This window comes from Pieris brassicae, chromosome 4 (assembly GCF_905147105.1).
Source record: "Pieris brassicae chromosome 4, ilPieBrab1.1, whole genome shotgun sequence".
In the NCBI taxonomy this organism is placed as follows: domain Eukaryota; kingdom Metazoa; phylum Arthropoda; class Insecta; order Lepidoptera; family Pieridae; genus Pieris; species Pieris brassicae.
In genome coordinates, this window is record NC_059668.1 from 5,902,512 (window position 1) to 5,925,149 (window position 22,638).

At 32.2% G+C, this 22,638-nt stretch overlaps 4 protein-coding genes and 1 pseudogene across 5 annotated transcripts; 2 read left to right on the plus strand and 3 right to left on the minus strand.

The window, feature by feature from the left end:
- Positions 1-2,832: 2,832 nt before the first annotated feature.
- On the plus strand, positions 2,833-10,597 carry LOC123708561 (protein HGV2). The gene is made up of 9 exons (XM_045659335.1): positions 2,833-2,999; positions 3,511-3,686; positions 3,812-3,915; positions 4,212-4,351; positions 4,821-4,914; positions 5,468-5,605; positions 6,158-6,232; positions 6,701-6,900; positions 9,282-10,597. The coding sequence occupies exons 2-9, from the start codon at positions 3,511-3,513 to the stop codon at positions 9,462-9,464; spliced, it is 1,110 nt and encodes a 369-aa protein (XP_045515291.1). The 5' UTR covers positions 2,833-2,999; the 3' UTR covers positions 9,465-10,597.
- Positions 10,598-10,863: 266 nt separating this feature from the next.
- On the minus strand, positions 10,864-12,526 carry LOC123708563 (annotated as a pseudogene).
- Positions 12,527-12,859: 333 nt separating this feature from the next.
- On the minus strand, positions 12,860-14,464 carry LOC123708930 (prostaglandin reductase 1-like). 2 transcript variants are annotated; one of them, XM_045659949.1, is made up of 2 exons: positions 14,179-14,197; positions 12,860-14,084 (listed from the first exon to the last, which is right to left on the minus strand). In XM_045659949.1, the coding sequence occupies exon 2, from the start codon at positions 14,068-14,070 to the stop codon at positions 13,063-13,065; it is 1,008 nt and encodes a 335-aa protein (XP_045515905.1). In that variant the 5' UTR covers positions 14,071-14,084; positions 14,179-14,197; the 3' UTR covers positions 12,860-13,062. The 2 variants fall into 2 exon arrangements, with proteins under 2 accessions (XP_045515905.1, XP_045515904.1); XM_045659948.1 differs by lacking the exon at positions 14,179-14,197 and adding an exon at positions 14,262-14,464 and having other exon boundaries at positions 12,861-14,084.
- A 1,194-nt stretch (positions 14,465-15,658) lies between these two features.
- LOC123708386 lies at positions 15,659-21,974 on the plus strand. The gene is made up of 4 exons (XM_045659060.1): positions 15,659-16,053; positions 16,877-16,956; positions 20,896-21,058; positions 21,688-21,974. Exons 1-4 carry the CDS (start codon positions 15,723-15,725, stop codon positions 21,846-21,848), a joined length of 735 nt encoding a protein of 244 aa, XP_045515016.1. The 5' UTR covers positions 15,659-15,722; the 3' UTR covers positions 21,849-21,974.
- Positions 17,696-18,932, minus strand: LOC123708385 (prostaglandin reductase 1-like). The gene is made up of 2 exons (XM_045659059.1): positions 18,866-18,932; positions 17,696-18,719 (listed from the first exon to the last, which is right to left on the minus strand). The coding sequence occupies exon 2, from the start codon at positions 18,707-18,709 to the stop codon at positions 17,696-17,698; it is 1,014 nt and encodes a 337-aa protein (XP_045515015.1). The 5' UTR covers positions 18,710-18,719; positions 18,866-18,932.
- Positions 21,975-22,638: the final 664 nt, after the last annotated feature.

Consider the following 22,638-nt stretch of genomic DNA (forward strand, 5'->3'; position numbering starts at 1 on the left):
ACTTCTTTAAAATATGCATTTATACTTTGGTTACACAATGTTTAATATTTTGTTATATTTTATATACACAAAAATTCTATTACGTGTGGCAAAAGGACAAAACTACAATAATAATGAAAGATCACTGTCCAAGCAAATATCGATAAAATACTAAGCAGCCCTACGGCAATATTGGGCGGACAATCGTTGCGAACGAGTCGGGCGGGGGTAAAGTCGATAGCTACTCATGCCATTATACGATGCACGATGCAACATAATTAATTCTGCCCATTGAATTTTATCGAAACTCAGTCCGAGAACTATTTCAGATGAGTGCACGTAATCTGATTTCAACGACTTGCTAGTAGGTATGTTGGTATTATAATTACGTTTATTCTTTTAAGTAGAATGAAGTTTATTGATAAAAAAGCAATTCAAAATTTAATTACGGACACAGTGGCAGACGCCGCTTATTTCGTCCAAGAGAAATAGATTGTCGTAATTAACCGAAGCAAAATATAAGCTTTTGGCTGCTATGTTTTACTTATATAATATATTTCATCCGAAGATTTTTCTTCTTAACGCATTTTTTGTGACATTTGTTTTCCAACAATTGTTATTATTGAATTTAATTATTATTTTGCTTTATTTTATAAATAGCTTTAATTTACTTTATGAAATAATATAACTTATATAAGGCGGGAAATTAAAACAGAATAAGGAAATTAAAATACACACACTCACTTATGCACTCAAGCGTGTTGATAACAGTTAAAAATCAATACCAAAAATAAATAAAATAAAAGATGTGAATGTGATGTGATATGATGAATGTATAATTAAGTTTGTTTTGAAAGAGCTGGAAACCCTGACACAGGTATTTTTTACTTAAAAGGGTTCCCAAATCTTACACATTGTAATACATATGTACTTAAAATGAATAAACACTTTTTTTTAATAACATACGAATCTATTAGATCAAAAATACCCTGTATATTATAAATTCCGGTGGGCACTCACTGGTTGGCCAGCGCGGGAGCTGAAACACAAAAGTCGAAAATGTGGCAGCAACAGGGTCATAATGTCACAGAATGACGTCGTATTCTCATTTTATTTATAATTTTAAAATTGTTGTTGAATACACATAGATTTTACATATAATTTATATACGTAACTTATGTATATTTTATAGAGCTCACACATAATTTATGGAATTTCATGCTTAAAATATATAAATGAGTGCCAAGCCAATTTTAATAAATTCATGTAAATAAGTAGAATTACTTTTAAATTAGTTAGGTACTTGTTTAAGTAAAAGATATCATAATTATTTTTGTTTATTATATTGGCAACTGGCATTTCTTTGAAGGTTAACTGTGGACAATGGTTATACATATACTAATATTTTTTAACGTGAGTTATAAAATATAATTCTTAGTTTATTTACCGGTCTTTACAACAAAGTGACAGTGATGAGCGTATTCTGTTATCTGTGCAACTAAAATAGCAAAGCGTTGCAATCTACAAACAGTAGGGATGTTGTTTAAGCCACGTTCACGTTTATATCACGTGGTGAATCGTAAGACTTAAAGTCAGTCCAGGAACTTTTATCTTGATTATGGTAAATTAAAAAAATATCCCTTAAAAAGGCAAAACTTTCTTCTAAAATATTAGAGATTTATTTGTTGAAATTCAGATTTGATGTAGTGGCAGCAAAATAATTTCATGTTTTATAGTTCCGATTCGGAATAGGCCAACATACAATTGTTGTAAAACATTCTTGTTGTAGATACTGATACGTTCTATTGTATTGTAACGATGTTTTTTGTTCTATGATCAATAGTTTCCACAATGGACGCGATGACAGACTTACTAATAGTAATAGAATTTTTGAAATCGGTCCAGTAGTTTTTGGGTAGAAACGTTAAAAACATACATACAAAAATACAAATGTGTCCTCTTTATAATATTAGTATAGATTATAAATAATGCAATTCTTGTGAATTCAGCGAGTGTACAACTAAATATATCCATCTCACAGGAATAATATTCAGGATGCACAAGACACATGTAAATGGTGGTTCCCTATACGCGCTCGAGGCACTACAAGTAATTGCAACCACTTACCACCCCGAATGTGACTATAGTCTAACAGTAGCTGACTGCTCACAGTCTCTCCAACAATTCCGCGTTATATATTCTACGTCTAAGGACCTCAAATAGTAACTTGGTAGGATAAAACAAATTAGAGAATTTAGAAATTAATTAAATTCCTATAAGCTTTTTACAAATTATTTTTGTGTTATTCAGAAAATTCAACTATACCTTATCTACCGTCTGACATACGGAATATATATAAATAGTTTTTCCAGAGATTTTTAATAACATATTTCAACATTTTGGTCCGGCATACAATTTGTAACTCTTTTTAAATAGAAATCAATATTAATATTTGATAAAAATCACTGAATTAACACGTAAAAACCTTTCTGTTTCAGTGGTAACGTAAAAGAATAAAAAATTACAATTTGTTATATAGTCACTAATAAATAAATTTAAATAGAAATGAAAATCTTGACAAATAGTCTATTGTATACCGCCTAAGTTTCTGATAATAATAATAAAAATAAATAATAATAAATATAATAAATTTAATAATAAAAAAACACATTACTCAAACAAAAGCTCTAACACGTATATTTTTATTATAATATAGATAGAATTATTAATATTGAATGGAGCCACTGTTTGTACTGTATGGACTCGATCCGATTAAAACGATCGGATCAGATACATCACTAGCGAATTGTAGTCTGCAAGTTGTCAATTTTCACTTTTTGATTTTGAAATTTGAACCAGTCTAACAACAAAATCACTTGCGGCATATGTTTCCGACTCGCAAGTTTTAAATAAATAGTATTTTCTGGTATTTTGTGGTTACAATATATACCTTAGGCTCTATTCGAGCCAACAGAACAAGGATATTCAATAGCAGATAGGAAGTTTGAACTATAGCAAAGGTAAAGTAACTTAAGTGTTATGTCTAAATTTCATTACCGCCATAAACATTTTTGTAATGTATAATGTTAGTTAATTCGATCTGAGAACATACTCATTTGTTAGCATAGCTCCTTTATCTCTAAAATATTTCCTAGAACAAAGACTGTCCACGTGGTTTTTTGTGTTGTATTACGACTGTCAAAGTGACCGTAACTTTTGCCGGCAAAATTGGTGTATACTTTATAAACATAACTAGGTATGCGTTCTTTATAGTTTTAGTCTAATAAGTTATTTCTTGTTTCTGCTTAAGCATCTTTTACTAACACCTACAATTATACATTGTAAATAATTCAACTATATTGTTACATTTTCTATCTTTTCTAAAGTTATTAAACTGATCTGATATCTTATATTTATTAAATATAGGTTGGCCAACAGATTTGCTTCTTAACATATATATTTCAACATATTCTTTACATTATTAATTCCCCTTTCAGAAGATTGGCTTTAAATATGTTGATTTTTGCTTAGATGGCTGAAACTACAGAAGTTCCAACCAGCTCTCCTACTGACCTTCTTGCTGCTGGCCGCCGCGATCTGGCTGTTCGGGAGTACACTTCTGCAGTTGAAAGTCTGGCAAAGGCTTGTGAATTACTTGCTAAGGAACATGGTGACACTGCAGATGAATGTGCTGAGGCTTATTTATGGTAAGAGTGCCTAAAATCACTTCATTATATATTTCTTTCTACACTTCAATGCTATGCTAGCTATAAAATTAAAATTCAGATGTCAAAATAAGTTCATTAATTAAAGAATTCTGTGTTTTGTTAAGGTATGGAAAAGCTCTACTTGGATTATCAAGGGAAGAAAGTGGTGTCCTTGGGGATGGAATGCCAGGAACAAAGAATGGTGATGAGGAAGAAGGTGACAGTGAAGGTGCATTTTTATTAACTCTTTATCAGCAATTGCTGCTAAGCTACAAATTCTCAAACCTTTAGTGCAATGATTAAACTTTAATAGATACTTAATGTCAGGCATAGAGTGGGAAATCTTTTTTAAATATTTTGTACGAAAATAATTAAATGTTAGTCGTGGTTTGTGGCTGTTCTTTTTAATATAAAATATACCTTAGATTTCAATTAAATGTATACTATGTAAGAAATTATGTACAAGTTCTATAGTTTAATGTCAAAACATATGAATAGTGTGGTAACTTTTTATTTGTATTACAGAACAGGAGGAAAATGCTGATGTAGTACCAGAAAAAGATGAAAAAGGTCAAGGAGATGAGGCTGAAGCTATGGATTCGGAGCAAACAGTTGAATCAACAAGTCAAGAGGAAGCTTCATCTTCAAAGGACATGGAACAACCTGTAAGTACATCTAGTAAAGAAAGAATACACTCAATATATCATATTAATTTTCCCACACCAAAGATATTTTGGAAACTGTCTCCACCTACAACTTTTTACACCAAAGATTAGACAGAAGACATTTATTGCCCATTCTAAAATCAAAGGTATAAATTGGACTAGAATAACGGACAAGCAGTAGCAATGGATTGAATTTCACCACACTTCATATGAATAAATTGTTTGTTGTTTGTGAATCATGGTTAAAATTTATAATATCCTCATTTTTTAAATATGTAATAGGATGCAAATGGGCAGGAGGCTCACCTTATCTTAAGTGATTCCGTCCATGTAATTCATATTGTTTGCTATTCACAGCCAGCCTTTGTCTTTAGTTCTTTCCAACTTCAATAACAGTAATTTGGATTACTTGAGACATTTACTAAACGAATATCGTTGAAATTTAAAACCATTATTTTTGATACATCAGGGTACATCAAATGGTGATGTAAATGATGAATCAATGGCAAATTTGGACAATGAAGATGATGTAGATAATCTTCAGCTTGCTTGGGAAATGTTAGGTGAGTTTATAAATATTTTTATTTAGCAAGTAAACTTTACTAGAACAGTTTTGGTAATAGTGTTACAATAAAAAAAAAAATATATCCTATTCAGTTATGCTGGTCATATCTGAATGTAAACATCATGATTATCTTAATAACTATTATTTGGGGTGTTGCACCTTAATTACTAGCTGTGATCAGGAGTAACAGCCACTATTCTGTTATTTTGGCCTTATAAGCTATATATAGATAGTCCATACGTCAAATGAATTTGGGAGCGTTTAAGTATTACGTCGCGCAATTTTTGGAGATTTCTGTATCCAATAGTAAAACTTTTCGTGACCAATCGCAGTGACTCGTTATACCTAAAACTTACCATTATGTGGTGTAATGTATTGGAAAGTGGAAAACAATATTAACAATAACGCGTAATTCAATCCCCGCCCCGCATCATAATGTTTTACAACAGGACCGCCCTTAACTACTGTTGATCACGACCCTTTAGGGATTTCGTCGTTAAATCGAAGGACGTTACATGGAGTTTACACTATAGTTTAAATAATCTCTTTAGATCTTGCACGAAGCATATTGGACCGCCGTGCGCAGTCAAACGCAGAGGGCGCTCGCTCTCTGTTAGCAGATGTACACCTCACGTTAGGAGAAGTTGCATTGGAAAGTGAGACATATGACAAGGCCGTCATTGATATGAGTAAGTTATCTTTGTAACAAGCCAAAGAATTTTATTTAATTTTTATGTGTGGCTTATTTAAGTTATGTGCTTTGACTGAAAGATAAATTAGTTTTATGTTAAGGCCGAATAATACCTTTTAGTTCAATCATAAGGTTTTTTTAATATAATTAATAAGCATATGACTATATCTCTAAACTTACTGGTGTAGGCCTTAAACTAGTATTTCTATGATTGTAGAAACAACAAGGTTGGGTAGAATTTACTTTAGTGCTGGGGGTTCTCTATACTAAAACGTTATAAAAAATTCTTTGCGATAATAGATGGAGTTAATATTTCAATAAACTCTTAACAAAATATCAAGTAGTTTTCTGTCAATTTGATTTCGCTTCTTAATAAAGTAATAATACAATAAATGTAATAGTGTAAATAATGTAATGAATTTGCCTTTTTATCTGTCAAATAAGTGATATTTAGTGTGTAGTACTCACAAAAACCCAAAATAATATTGAATTCTTATAGTTTTCTTTTCAAATTAATATCAAAAACAATATAAATTAATTAAAATTTCAGTGAGCTGTTTGGAGATTCAAAAGGAGCTGTACTCGAGTGACGATCGACGCATCGCAGAAACTCATTATCAAATTGGTAATATTTTTTGAACAAATGGACATTAGCTCCCCCTTAGTATATTATAGTATAATTTCTCCAAAATGGTTATGGCAGATCATGAACTGAAAACTTTTGTCTGGAATCTTATTGGTGCCCGTTAAATATACCCGCATTGCTTCATTCATAATCTGTTATATTTAACTTTAGGCCTGTAAGTAACAGTGGAACGTTTTGATTTAATTATATGCAAAAATAAAGATAATAATTATAAGCCAATACCACACTTAATGTGTGTTTAAGACAGATTTGTTATTTTTTCTTTATTTGATAATTGTTCTCTATATATAGCCTAAGATTGGCATTTTCAAATATTTTGATCACGGTACAACTGTTACCAATGGAATTCGCTTTTCATACATGTTACATCATTTGTGTAGTAATGGGTTTTGAACGCACCCTTAAGCAGCTACGCGTGTAAATTTTACTTGAGAATTTACGTTTCAGGTCTGGCCAATTCTCTGGCCTCGAACTTTGAAGACGCCATAACGCACTTTAAAAATGCAGCGAACATTCTAGAATCTCGTATTAAGTCACTAGAGGGTCCGGAACCCACTGACGCAGCGCAAGCCGAGATCAAAGAGCTGAAGGAACTATTACCCGAGATACAAGACAAGATTCAAGACATGATGGAGTACAAGGCAGAGGTGAGGCCCTGCGAGTGTTTGGAACAAACTAGGGATATGTTGCGGAGTATGATGTTAAAGGAAAAAAAACATGTGTCTTGTGGTTCACGGGTAGAGGTTTAGACTTAACTGCGGACCGCTTAAAAAACTAAAGCACATTATTCTTTGATACAATGTGATTGTTAAGTGTAAGATTTAAGGTTAAAGATAGTGCCGGACTAGCCACGTAATAAAACATCATTTCCACTTAAAAATCTAAAATTCGATTAGTCACGTTAAATCCTAAAAAGTAGGTATTTTACAAACTTTTTATCGTAACGTTTATTTATAACCAATATTTACTATATATACCACAATCAAGGGATTTTCCACTTCCCAGTACTTTACACCACATAATTGTAAGTTTTAGGTAAAGAGTCACTGGGGTTGGCCACGAAACGTTTTACTATTGGAAATAGAAACGTCACGGCGCGTTTCAGGGGGGGGGGGGGGGGAGGGGGGGGGGTCTCCAAAAATTGCGTGACGACTTGAACGCTCCCTTAGTTGAATATAGATCATGATTTAATTAAAGTAGACTATATTAAAAGTGTTACTTTGCCGATATTAATTCCAGAAAAAATATTTGTAAAAATCTCAAGTTTATGGTATTAAATAAAAACCTAAAGCAAACCAAGGGCCCCTTGATAGAATTTGCTAAAGGCTGTGCTGGCTTATTCCGGCACTGTTAAGACATAATCCAATCACAAATTTTCGTATGCTGCCTTATAATATACAATTGTTCAAGGATCTATAATGAAACACTTAACAATTTTAATTTATAGGCTCAAGTCGCTGGTTTTTTCTATTTTTAGTAAGCCCTTATAAGGATATTATTCACTGTTTCAAGGTGGAAATGATTTTATGCCAATTAATACTCTGCTTATTTTACGAATTATTAAGCGCTTTTGCGTATTATTTCATATAAAGCTAAGTTATTAAAGGCGAATTAATTTAATTTTTTACATCGCTTGACGTTTTAATTTTTTTTGATTAATTAATAAGGTCATGGTGGATGTTGACTTTTGACAGTTACATTCCATTAAATACTCAAATAATTATTACTCATAAACGGATCTTGAAAATAAGTGATACTTTGTGCCTATTTGTCTAATTCCTATGACAATGCTTTAGACTGATATTTTTAGAAAAACTAGTTTTTATGTTACATTGGTTTTTGAATGAAATTGTGATTATCCAGTATTATTTTAGTGGGTTTACCCGTTTGTGATTGTATTGTTACATTTTTGGCCATTTTGTATTGTCTGTAATAAAATTGTTCGAAATTGTTGCGTGTATATTATTTCAGCGTGCCCAATACATTGATGGCCAGAATTTATCAATACAATATTATTTGGCCATTAATGTACTAGTTGTCGATATTATTTATCTTAAGGAACTTATATAGGTATATACTAAGAACTACAAGATGTATATACATACATATCGGATTTTAACCGTTATAATATTGAACGGCAACATTTATACATTAAATTAGTTGATCCGGCGATCTTCGTACCGCATAATACTCGATAAATAAATACTTAATGTCGATTAATATTAAAACATATTGTCTATGGAGCAAATATCGTAGATATTTACATGTTAATTTTAGGTTCTTTTTTTAATTTTAAATTGAAATTTATATTATTTTGCTATTCAGATCAAAGATCCAGCTGTTGTCGAGCTATGAATGGTTATGGCTAACCTAACACGATCTATGACCATAGAAATACTATTTCTTTCAATGTTCGAGGTTACTAATAATAAAAAAAATCATATTAAAACTTATGAAAACACTTTTTAAATGGATTGAAGCTATGTATTATTATTATAAATTTAAATTTTTACGACGCTTCGCGTGCTTTACAGCGTGCGTCGTCACGGTGAATTTAAAATTATGTAAATAATTATAAGTTTATAATAATAATACATAGCTTCATTCCTTTTAAAAAGTGTTTTCATAATGTGTAAAAGCCATGTTAACAAAAGACAATACCATATTAAAACTATTTAAATATTGAAAATAGTTTGCAAAAATCGAGTTAAACGTTTACGGTTAGGCGGTGCCTACCGTAGTAACTTTAAAAACAAAATTATCTTGATGACAGATAAAGTCGCGATTTTCTATCCTGGTCGTGTGTTCAAACCTCGGTTGTTACTAAACATTATTTAACAACGCATTAATCACTTGTATTGAAGCTTGGTACGGAGACTGGCTAAAGAAATCCGAGCTGAAGTTCCATGAATGGTTGTATTAATAATAATAACAAGCCTTTATTCCACATCTTTGACATACATTTGATTAATAAAAAAGATAAATTTATAGTTATAGATTATTATAATATTAGTTCTTTTTTTTCTAGACCATAAGAAGGGTGCGAGAAGCCCTGTTCCCATCGAATGGTGCAACATCATCACAGAGCAACGGAGCCAGCTCATCATCAGATGCCAAGAAACCGGCCGCGTCAGACATTTCCCACCTTATCAAGAGAAAACGTAAACCTAGCGAAAGTGAGGAACCAGCATCGAAGAAAAAGAGCACATAAAAACAGAACTCAACCACTAAAAATGGACTTGACAAGTTAGACATTAACTCTTCTATATATAAAGAAATTGCTTTCGAAAAATCAAAAAAGATTCATAAAAATTGGTTAACATCTCAATTGAAACGTTTGTTACGTCTGACCTTAATAATAACAATATTCGTATATAAATGTTAATTGCGTTTTTATAGTACATTTTTAGCAATTCTACACAGTTCATCATAAAATTCTATTAATATTGTCTTTCAAGGGTTTGAGGTTGTGTATATTTTGACTTTTGTTTAAACGCAATTCGCCCTATTAGTGAAAAAAATTATTAGGTACTCGGTCGCGACCTCGAACTCTCGAATGATTAGGTCAATCTCATGGCCAAGACCGCGCGATTTATACTAAAATTAATTAGCTAATTTAAAAAAAATATTGTAATACAATTCAATACAGAATTAAGATAGCATTGTTTTGAGGAGAGGACAGGTATACATTTTTCATGTTATTTTGTAATTATTTACTAGAATATAAGTATTGCGCAATTGACTTATCTTACAACCTCCGAAATTCAGTTAAATTTTCTTGATTTTTTTTTTAGTAATTTAAATGACTGACTGATACAGATATTAAACGAGGGCCTATGTATTCTGTATTAATTTAATATTAAAAGCAACAGATGTTGATCAACTGATTGTTAAATATATAATAATAGTGAATTATTATTCTAAAATTGTTTGGAAGTATTTAATATTTTGCCATAAATAAATTCTTATTTGAATACAAATAACTAAGGTTTTTATGAAGACTTGACGTTTCCACGGACGAATAAACATTTCAGACTAATTTGTATTGTAAAATTGTGTTTTTTATTTTCTCTCCTAATTATATTAATATTAACCGTAATATGTAAAAATATTTGATTATATATGAGTTTTTAACTTCCTTCATAATGCCTTAACCTTACTTTATATTAATCTCATTTGATCGTATTTTTTTCTGTAAAATCAGAGTGTTGACTCAGAGTAGACCGATCAAATTTCATAGCAGATCTATCTTTGGCTAAAATTTCATTGAACCACTATAAATAGTATAAAAGTAATAGATTATAATTTATGTAAATGATTTAAGATAATAAAGTATGAAGCTATCAACGTTGTTTCAAACTTGCGAAGTCATTGTGATAATCAAGTTTGATGACTAATTTTTATGATGATGAACTTGACCATGAAAATAAATGTGAATATGATGAATCGACCTTCATCTAATACTACGTGAGTCCAAACATTATTTATCGTTAAAAAAAATAGAGCTACGTCCGGCATTTATCAACAGGCATATAAAATCAAAATCATTTATGGTGGATAAAGAAAAGAAATACATATTGAATGCTAAATGCTTCTTATTTTACATTAATGCCAGTTTTCTACTGCTTACACTGCTACTCTTCCAAATCTATTCATCTGACTTATGATTATACTGCTTATTTCTCCTCCTACGTTATCGAAATAACAGTCTACTCCGCTTGGAGCGGCTTCTTTCAAAGCTAGACTTATATCTGCTGTTTTATAATTAATTGCCTTGTCGAACTCTAGTTCGTTTTCTAGCCACTACTTTTTCATCTGAGCCTGCAAATCCAATGACATTACATCCCTTGATTTTCGCAATTTGACCTACAATTGAGCCGACAGCGCCTGCTGCTCCCGTTACGACTACTGTCTCACCAGGTTTTGGTACACATATTTCTAGAAAGCCGCAATATGCCGTTACACCAGTCATACCCAATGTGCCCACAGCCAGCTCCTCAGGAAGGCCTCGTAAATCAGGTAGTTCGTAAACTCTTTCGAAAGGATCATCAAATTTATCAATAATGCCATAGTCACACCAGCCTTTATGGGATACAACTTTAGTGGCCACCGGAAATTTCGGGTTTTTGGATTCTAGTACTGTGCCGACTTGGAAACTGAACTGGTCGTATGGTGCTTGGTGGAAAGGGTTGTGAACTTGAAGGTAAGGATCTACACTTATCCATTCGGATTTTACAAGAATTTCTCCGTCTTTTATCGGTAAAAGATTATATTCAACTAACTCGTAGTCTTCGGGTTTTGGAAGGCCTTCAAAATGTTTTTTTACCACATACTTCCTTGCTTTTACCATCATAAATTTTGACCTGTTAACAATATTTTAACCATTAAAACTAGTTTATTTTTAAATTTACACAATTATAATTAGATAATAGAGCAATGTTGGCCTAGTGGCTTCATCGTGCGTCTCTCATCCCTGAGGTCGTAGGTTCAATCGCATTTAACATTAGCTCGAACGGTGAAGGAAAACATCGTGAGGAAATCGGCTTGCCTTAAACCCAAAGAGTCGACGGCGTGCGTCAGGCACAGAAGGCTGATCACCGACTTGTCTATTAGTTAAACAAATGATCATGAAACAGATACAGAAATCTGAGGCCAAGACGTAAAAAGGTTGTAATGCCATTCATTTATTTTTTATAATTAGATAACAATTACTGATATGCGATGAACATGCACTTAGATTCTATGTTCCAAGGCCGATTGTGGTTAAATCAAATTAAAATATCGACATTAACAAACAATTATTAGCATAACCACAATTTTAGAAGATTTTTTAGATAAAATGGTTATAAAGTGTTTCTCAACAGTGAACTTAATTATTTCTAAAGTTTTATTTTTACGTTCTTTGCTGCAGTCTGCATTGACTTTACCCTTTATGACATCTTAAATGATCACTGGAATTGTGTGGGTAATTTCAGAACAATCGTGAATATGATAATGACTTGAAATATATACTGAATACTTAATTAGAAACTATACATTATAATCTATATATATATATAACGATTTTCCAACCCGACACTGTTATTTTCACCGGGAATCGATATCAGCCGGTTCATTTCCAACTAAGTAGGTGACGGTTATTATAAATTATTCAGAATAACATTTATTTACCGGAATAATTAGCACTATAACACTTGATTTCAAAATAATACTTATGATTATATCACGAATGGATACCGTCCACTTTGTTTAATGTAATCATTTGTCTTATCTCACAGACCTCTAACTACGAGTATTTGTATAGCGATGGTGTTTTATCTACGCTTTTATATGATAAAATTAGCAGGTATGCGAGTTTGTTTAAATATATAGTAACTGGTATATACAAATGAAAAAATGGTAAAATTATGCGGAAAGTAGTACTTTAATAATCTAACTATTACTATATAATATTCTTATTGTTGCTGTTGAATTTTTTCATAAGAAGAAAAGCTCATATACTTGAGAGAAGCCACCCAATACTGAAGGACAGTTTTGTAATTATAGATCTAGAAAAAAATACGATGATGTTGCATTATAAAAATAAATACAGAGACTATATGCATTATTTATTTTATTTTTTGTGATAACATTACATTATTGTTTTCTTGATAATTGTAATTATGTTGTTAGGTAAGAACAGCAAGTCATATCGATAACAAGGAAAATACAACAAAAATTACAATAATTTATAAAATTATATAATATTATATAAAATTACAATAATATATACTAATTATTTATTAATTAGTTAAGTTATTAAAACATTTTTAAACTTTTACAACAGCCTTTCCCGTGTTTTCTCCAGCGAGCATGCCGACAAAGGCATCATATAGCTTATCAAACCCTTCGGTGATATGGCTTCTTGTCTTTATTTTGCCTTGTTTTATCCACTGTGCCAGAGCAGTAATCGCCTCTGGCCACCTGTTTTCTGGTGCTGTCCACCTGGATACTATAAAACCCTCCACTTTTAGCTGCTTGAATAAGATGAGCGGCAGCAGTGATGTTGTCTTATACGTGGTTGGGTCTTCATTGTACGAACTAATGCAACCGCAGAGAGAAACTCTTCCATATAAATTCATTTGGCTATAAATAGCAGCTGTCAACTCCCCGCCTACGTTGTCAAAATAACAATCTACTCCTTTTGGAGCTGCGTCTTTTAATGCTTTACTTACATCCGCAGTCTTGTAGTTTATAGCTTTGTCGAATCCTAGTTCCTTCTCAAGCCATTGCACTTTGTCATCGGAGCCAGCGAAACCAATAACTCTGCATCCTTTGATCTTTGCAATCTGTCCTACAATTGATCCGACTGCGCCCGCTGCTCCCGAAACAACCACGGTCTCGCCAGCTTTCGGTTTACAGATTTCAAGAAAACCAAAGTAGGCGGTGACTCCAGGCATGCCTAAAGCTCCCAAGCCCAACTCAATTGGTAGACCCTGAAGATCTGGTAATATATATACATTACTATGGGTTTCTTTTAAATTGGTAACCACGCTGTAGTCACACCATCCCTTATGAGTAACCACTCTGCAGCCAACTGGAAAGTCTGGGTTCTTTGACTCTGTAATTGTACCTACTTGAAAGCCGAACTGGTCGTAGGGAGCGGGTGTACTAGAGTTGTAGGCTCTCAAATAAGGGTCGACACTGATCCATTCGGCTTTAACGGAGAAATGACCGGGTTTTAGCTGCGGCAATTCATATTCGACAACATCAAAGTCATCCTTTTTGGGAACTCCTTGAAAATGCCTTTTTACGACGTATTTTCTTGCCTTCACCATTATAACACGTTCAGCTGTAATTGGTCAAGAAATTCCAATTCAATTACCAGTTTTATCATGTGTACATATACTATAAGCTTTAAATTATTCAAGACATTGTGTAAAGACCTTATCACATAGAGCACAATACCTAACCGGTCAAGTGATAACTACACCTTGTGATACAGACGATATTAAATTAAAATACTTACTTGTTGTGTAAATACTTATATGTTCCAAGAATCCGATCGTATATTACTTTTTTATGTTCACACTATTAGTATTTAAATATATAGTTTAAGTTTTTTACAACGATTCAATTTATTAATCTTATTTTAAAACCTGCGAATAAAATATTAAACTGGTATTTTATCACACTGGTGACTACACAACAACAGGTAATGAGCCGACGTTGGCGAATGACGACTACGACCTATTATATTATCCTGTTGCACACACTCACGCAATAGACATACGCTGCGCACATTTATGTCACATCACCATTATACTACCGAATGTGTGTGTCTTTCATAAGTAAGGAAGTATAGTGTGTCCCTTCACAGTCTTTTAACAAAAGTCAAAATATTTTGTGGTCAGTGAGAATATTATATCATATACCTAGTTTTCATTTACCTGAGTCTAGACGGGTCCCATCGGCTGTAAGCCATCCTGGTTTAAATCAACTTTCATATACCTACATTTGGGTTCGATTGCTGTCAAAAAGATAATTATAATTTATTCAGGCTGACAGGTAATGAAACCACATCCATAGGCCTATACAATTTGTTCAATGAGACGGCAGTATTTTGTCTTTCCCGTGGCGGATTTTAAATTAGGTATAAGTATAACTAGTCTGGCCATAAATAGGTACTGTTACATAAAAGCTTTTCTATTTTTCAACTTTCTAATTACGTAAGTATATTATTTTAAAAACCTTTTTTAAGTAATGTAAGTAAAGCAGCAGTACTTTTACTTTTTCAGAAACAAAGCGATATATTTTTAAATTTTAGAACTTAAAATACCAAAATCTGATAATAATAATAATCATATTTTACTAATAAGTAAGATTACTTAAGTTATCATAAAAAAAAATTATTCATTTATATTATTTCTATTATGTGCAAGTTAACAAACATAACATAAAAATTGCTATTGTTCTTCAACTTCCAAAGGTTATTTATTATAAATAATGCTTTTATTAAACTGTATATAATATCAATTTATTTACCTTGGTTTAAAATAATATAAAACATACAGTATATAACAATGCTATATGAGTTTTTTCTTAAGTTTATATCTGCTAATTGAAGTTAAAGCAGCTTTTTAAGAATTTGGAAATATAAACTTCATAATAAAAAAAAATTACGTATTTGCGTGCATACAAGAGGTATGATTAACCCGAATATAAACAAATTCTACCATCTCACTTTGTTTTCACTGTCCACTTCCCGTGAATTGCCCCATGTGTTTATTTTTTAAACAATGAGTAATAAAAAAAATCGGATTTGGTAGTTATTCTGTACCTACGTCATTTAACGCATTCGAAACGTCAATTCAAGTTCGCGGATTTTTATGACATAATAAAAAAGCTTAAAATTAGAAGAATAAATAATTCTGACACATCGTCAAATTTTTCGTGTCATAACATATTTTATATTTTATTCAATTTTACAATGGCAAGTGGTGATACACCAATTCACAAGCAGAACATGACGTTCGCTCGCTGTAAACTACCTATTATTGGGGCATTTGTTGACTATGTAAATACAAGTATCGAATATATTCGTACCAAAAGTTTTTCGCGAGCCGAAAGACTACAGGCAAGTGCCTCTCCCCACGCTTTGTCTGCTACCTTTATCGCGTTCGTATGCCTGTCATTGGGAATGGTCAGTAATGTAAAGTTTGAAGTGGTCACTTTCGATGAAGAACCGTTAGCAAATGACCTGCACTTCGTTTTAATGAGCAAAGTGGACAAACTGTATGTCGATGATATAGATGTTTCACGTAAGTTGTAATATGTCATTTCTACTTGAACATTATGACAAAAACAAACATTACATCATAGAGTATTTTAACATAGCCACAAATCTACAATTTATTATTATAAGCCTAGTAAGAATGTGATTGGTGACTATTTATTCCTACTATGGTGCTCTCTTATTAACTCTTATTAATTCTAGTGACTTGCTAATGTAAATCTCTTTGGTTTATAGATTGTTTTTTTAATTGATAAAATACTTATTATGTGATTCAGTTTTTCCGTATGAAATAAATGCAAAATAGCAATAATTATATAATATATTATTAACTAATACGATTAACATTATATGATTTCTAATTTGTTACAATAATTAACAGCCTCTTTGTCTGGTATGTCTGGCTGTCTAGCATGTTCGAGTGTAGATCGTGAGGCTACAGGTTTCCCGAGTGGGGAATACATTATACATACACTGTTTTCAGTTTTCCTTAAAAACTCAAACACCCGTGTCGCGATGAGCACGTAAAGCAGGTCCTGCAGATTTGTTTCGTACTATGAGTTATGGATTAAAAAGAGTGTCTATGTCACACGCAGACCTGTGCACTATCATCTCCGTATTTGTTACACTTCCGTATTTGTACCTCTCAAAAATACCAATTATATTTACGCTCACTTTTCTCCGAATGGGATGAGCAGACCACGGCACAGGACACACTCTACATGCTACGGTCCTGATATACCTATTCCTCTTCATCCACTTTTATAACTTTCACCATGCATGCTCGTCGGTTATGGATATTTTTCATATGTTCCTTTTACAATATTTTATATTTAATTGCAATTTTATAGGGGTTTTGTGGTGTATCGAAGCATCAGACACAGTTGTTATATTATTTAGCACACTGCTGATATGGAACACTGGAAATGTGGTAATTATAATATTTCAATAAGTAGATTGATTTTAAACAAAACAGGCTAACAATTAATATATTGATTATATAGTAGGTATAATAATAATAAACACAAAACCTTCCAAAGGTTCAAACAAAAACAAAACTAAAATTTGCAACAGAAAATACCTACCCCGACTAATAGTACTACTACTAAGACTAGAACATCAGGAAAACTCTAAATTTTAACATACAATGTTAAAACACTCTCAACATACGATCGCTTTCACTGGATTCTTAACTCGATTCAAGTAGCCCAATCTAGAGAGGACTCGCTATCTTTGGAGGAGGCCTTCACTTACAGACGAGTTCTTACAGTATGAAGAATAATAGTTTAATAGTAAGGCAAGGGAAAAACTAACACAAGTGAATTTAGGATACAAACTTAATTACTAACAAACCTAATAATTGTAACTAACTTAATCTAACTTCTTGTTTTATAAGTAAGACTTTATTATTTTTTTATTTATTATAAGATTTCAATATAGGAAACTTTATTAAGGTCATCCGTTTTTAGGCGTAAGCAAAATCGTGTGTAGTAAAAATTTATCAAAATAAAATATCACGTTTTGTTAATATTATAATTCTAATATATTTTGAGATATTCACTTTTTATATTATTATATTGCTTGTAGTAAGGAATTCATATAGTTACAGTCAAACATCGAAACTAAAACAAACATTTATTCCCGATATAAAATCATATGTGTTATATAATTTATACTTTAACAACAGCTTTTCCAAAGTTTTCCCCATTAAGCATACCAATGAGCGCATCAAACAATTTATCAAAACCTTCAGTGACATGGCTTTTAGCTTTTATCTTACCGGTCTTAATCCACGCCACAAGAGCACTGATGGCCTCCGGCCACCTATTTACTGGGCTATACCAATTACGAACATGAAATCCTTCAACTTTTAATTCTTTCGTGACAATATAGGGGAGTACAGATGTTGTTTTTGGCCTTTCACTTACTTCATGGTTGTAAATGCTTATGCAACCGCAGAGAGCAACTCTACCACGTTTATTCATTTGACTCATTATAGTAGTACTTAGTTCCCCTCCTACATTATCGAATAGACAGTCTATACCAGTAGGAGCAACTTCTTTCAAAGCTTTACTTAGTTCTTTTGATTTATAATTTATCCCTTTGTCGAAGCCCAGTTCTTTCTCTAGCCATTCTACTTTTTCATCTGAGCCGACGAATCCAATGACTCTACATCCTTTAATCTTTGCAATTTGGCCAACTATAGATCCTACAGCACCGGCTGCTCCTGTCACTACCACGGTCTCACCAGAATTTGGTTTGCAAATTTCTAAGAACCCAAAGTATGCGGTTATACCGTGCATGCCTAATGCACCCACGCCAAGTTCAGTAGGCAGCCCCATGTCTGGTAATTTGTATACTTTATTGGATTCGTCCTTTAGAATTTTCTCGTCGATCAAACAGTAATCACACCAGCCCATATGACTCACCACTTTACATCCGACGGGAAAATCGGCGTGTTTCGATTCTACAACGTTACCAATTTGGAAACTGAATTGATCATACGGGATCGCGTTAAAAGGATTGTAAGCCCTTAAATAAGGGTCTACGCTGATCCACTCAGCTTTCACTATGAACTGACCGTCTTTAAGCGGTGGCAACTCGTATTCAACAATTTCAAAGTCATCTCGCTTGGGAAGTCCTTTAAAATATTTTTTCACAACGTATTTCCTTGCCTTTACCATTGTCGAAGTTCTGCAAGAAATTATAAGAATTTTGTAAATAATTTTTTGATTTGCCAGCTGTTTAAGTAGATTCAAAAAATCTTCTTTAGGGAACAGTTGTCTCCTAAAATATTAAAATGAATAGTAACTAATATATACTTATTATTTATTACTCACGAAATAAGCGTCAAACACTGCACTCAATCTTTAGAATACCTTCCACAGTCACGGACGAGGATTAATGACTTGTGAAAATGAAGTAAATTTTATAACATTTCAAAAACACATATTTTTTTAATACTAATAATTACTTACTATTATATTTAATTACTTATGAGTGTATATTTATCGTAAAAATGTATTTTGTAAAAACGAAAAAAGATACGAACGAAGTATACACAAAAAATACAATCAATAAATAATCATGCTATTTTGGGCCATTTGCGTAAATAGAGGAACCATTTATAATTAACTATATTCCTATGTACCTAGTAGATTTAAACCCAAAATGAATAATTTTAATTAATACGTGTAATACCATTTATAGTTTTTTCCTAACATGATAGTATTTTTATTTATTTATACATAACTTCAACGCTATAGCTGTTGGTCGTAATAGGATACAATTATCCTAAAATCTTTTTTTACATTAAAGAAAAAGAAGTTTTTTTTTAAATTAAATTACAATTGACTTATAATCAATAAATTTAAACATAATTTGTGAATTGGCACTGCTCTGAATAATTGTTCGTTTGGACAGGAGGTGCCTATCCACAAACGTTTGTTTGTAAACAGAGCTTATACAAAATTTAATCAACAATACAGGGATGAGAATGTAAAAGACGAAATGATGCGTCGTTTGATTGTCATTGGTCAAACGGAAAGTAGTGACGAAGACGTGAGATTGCCCTAGACAATGTCGATTATCAATCAAAACGCACAACCGTTACGAGTATTTCTGTCCTTGAAAATAGAATGCAATATGTGAAATTAAAAAAGATGTCTAAACTAGAATAAAAATCTATAAATCCAATTTTAATAAAAATTAGTATGGAACACCTCAAGTCAGTATTTTGGCCCCACTACATTTTTCTAACATAACCTAAATGACCTCCCAGATGCTATACATCAGAACTACTATTATTAATTACTACTACTATTTGCTGATGACACTACACTTATAATAAAAAGTAAAAACGAACAAGATTTAAAAAACAACTTAATTAAATCTCTAGACGACGCCATCAACTGGATGAATTCAAATAATCTACCAATAAACATGACCAAGATAAACAAACCATTTTCAGACCTACAACTCAAAAACACAAAACGACTTACAATATAAACTAGAAATAATGAACAAGTGTGTATTTTTAAATATAACGCTAGATTAATTGCGTACTTGGAAAGCACACATTGAAAAGTTACAGAACAAAATAGACAGTTTCGTTTTTGTTTTAAAACGACTAAGGGAAACTGTTAAACATGATATGGCATTGGCTGCTTATCATGCATATGTTTTATCTATACTTAGATATGGAATTATAGTTTCGGGAAATTCAGTCGAAGTAAATAGGGTATTTAAGGCTCAAAAGAAATGTAATAGAGCAATTTGTGGAGCAAACTGTCTTGATAGTTGCGTACCTTTATTTAAGAAGCTCAAAATTTTATCTCTTCCCTTCATTTATATTTTAGAAATGTCCCAATTCGTGCACAGAAACATACATATTTTTAGTCAAATGTAGATGTCGAAGTAAGAAATAGACATGGAGAGAAATGCCAAAAATCAATCTGGAACTGTTTAGGAAGAACACCTTTTGTATGGCAATTAAGGCTTACAATAATTAAAAGATCTTCTTAATAATAAAATGATTAAAAGATTCTTTAAAAATGGACTTGGTGTATTACTTTTGGAAAAAATGTATTGTTCAATAAATGATTATTTGCGTGAGACATTTTACAGTTACAGTTTATATAAATTTAATAACGTTTGATGTAATATGTACGATACAAATAATATAAGAATTGACAAATTCATATGACTATAATGTAAAATGTGAAACTCCTTTAAAGATAAATTTGCGCGCCATTGTGTGAAGCAGATGTGCGAATTTACTATTGTACCACCTTAGACATTTTTGTACCATATTCTTGAAATAGATTATTATTATAAATAACGTTTTTGACACTTTTTGTGCTGCTTACAGCGGTCGCCTCTTAGTGAATATTTTTTTCTACCCTGGCTTGGGGCGACAATGCGTGGTCTATGCCTTAGACAGGCTCCCACCGCCGCAGCACTGCTTTACACGATGTCCGTTGCTAATGGAAATATTAACCCGTTGTTTCTAACTGCTTTTTCGTTTTTATTCTGTAAGTATGTATCTAAATATTCAATGATTTTAGTCTAGTCACTAGTCTTAAAAAGTATAAGTGTATATTTTCGCGTATGCCTCTATTACGGGGGACCTCACCGTATTTGCCCAGAGCCCCACAAAGTCACGATCCGCCCAAACTCGAACTCAACAAGTAAGTGTACTGAACGTCAACAAAAAATATCATAAATTGATTCTAAATTTACATTTACTACCAGCTCGCAAGTCAAGGGCGTACAGCGGGCAAGAAGTACTGGCAGAAACTCTCTGCCACTGTTTTTAATCGATAAGTTTTGTGTCATACAAATAGTTTGAACTTGAGAAAATCAATCAAAAGGATTAGAATCATTTAATTATACGCCACATTTAAAACAATTTTTATTGATTATTAATATAATTAACGTTTAACGATAGTTTTCAATTTATTTAGTGATAATTCTCTAATTTCGCTTGGGAGTTTGTTGTAATACAATTTCCATATAAGGAGTGGTTTATCTTCTGGAGCCCACGTTTGATCAATGAAAAATCCGTATCTCTGACTCCCTTACGTATTGGATTTTGACATAGGGGCGTCATAGAACTAAGTATCGCTTCAGAATTTGAATCACATCCTACTTAAAACTGTAGTGCTTGAAGCTCGGCTTTGGCTGGAAATAGCGAGGCTTGTCTGCCTTCGTTGGCAACGCCGTGACCATGTTGATCTCACTCGACCACCGCAAAATGAAGTGGAAACTCTTTGGAGCAATGATGACGTACAAAGCCTTGAAGTTGGTAATTTTGTTTATTAATTGTTTTGATATGGAAATGTGTTTTTTTAATATTTTGTAGCAATTATATATTTTACTAAATCGCATTGTACTAATATATTTCGTATAGAACTTTGGAGTCTTTTTTATTACATAATTTATTTTTACCATAGGTGTAATGTTTAATACTCCATCATTGTACGATTCTCTCGTTCATTATATATAAGGCTTTTGGTTGGTCTTTGAAATTAAGAGCAGTGTTGGCCCAGTGGTTTAAACATGCGACCCTCATGACGCCAAGGTTTGAATAACGGCTGTGCCCCAATGGAATTTTCTTTCTATGTGCGCTATTAGTGCTTGCTCTTACGGCAAAGGCAAACATCGTGAGGAAACCAGCATGTGTTATACCAAAAAAATCGGTGACATGTCACATAAGGCTGATTACCAAATTGTCTATAAAAAAATTAGGCTGTAGTGCTACTCATTATTATACTAAGTAAAAGTGACCTGTGTCCTTGGTCATTATGGCAAATGGGTGCCTTCCGACTTGAAACAATAATAATTTAGCCGATTCATGAACCCTTAATTTCAACGTATTATATAATAAAATCCATAGGTTTTATTTATTTACACCTTTTGTCTAACAAATCATTATCAAATATGTGTAAATGTACAATTGTCGAGTAGTGTAACAAAACAAGTCAACAAAAAATGCAATGTTAATACAATTATATTAAAATAAAATATTAACAAGTCTTAAAATTAAATTAAAGCGTATTTACCAAATGCAAAATCTAAATAATATATTACAATATTAATCTAATACATATAC

What these genes read in the sequence shown, in the direction of transcription:
- LOC123708561 (XM_045659335.1), top strand. Translation starts at nt 3,511, where the DNA reads ATGGCTGAAACTACAGAAGTTCCAACCAGCTCTCCTACTGACCTTCTT. An exon ending in GGAAGAAGGTGACAGTGAAG is followed by an intron (nt 3,916 to 4,211) that starts GTGCATTTTTAT and finishes TTTGTATTACAG; the next exon opens with AACAGGAGGAAAATGCTGAT. An exon ending in GCTTGCTTGGGAAATGTTAG is followed by an intron (nt 4,915 to 5,467) that starts GTGAGTTTATAA and finishes TAATCTCTTTAG; the next exon opens with ATCTTGCACGAAGCATATTG.
- LOC123708930 (XM_045659949.1), bottom strand. Translation starts at nt 14,070, where the DNA reads ATGGTGAAGGCAAGAAAATACGTCGTAAAAAGGCATTTTCAAGGAGTT.
- LOC123708386 (XM_045659060.1), top strand. Translation starts at nt 15,723, where the DNA reads ATGGCAAGTGGTGATACACCAATTCACAAGCAGAACATGACGTTCGCT. An exon ending in CGATGATATAGATGTTTCAC is followed by an intron (nt 16,054 to 16,876) that starts GTAAGTTGTAAT and finishes GCAATTTTATAG; the next exon opens with GGGTTTTGTGGTGTATCGAA. An exon ending in TGCTTTTTCGTTTTTATTCT is followed by an intron (nt 21,059 to 21,687) that starts GTAAGTATGTAT and finishes TTAAAACTGTAG; the next exon opens with TGCTTGAAGCTCGGCTTTGG.
- LOC123708385 (XM_045659059.1), bottom strand. Translation starts at nt 18,709, where the DNA reads ATGGTAAAGGCAAGGAAATACGTTGTGAAAAAATATTTTAAAGGACTT.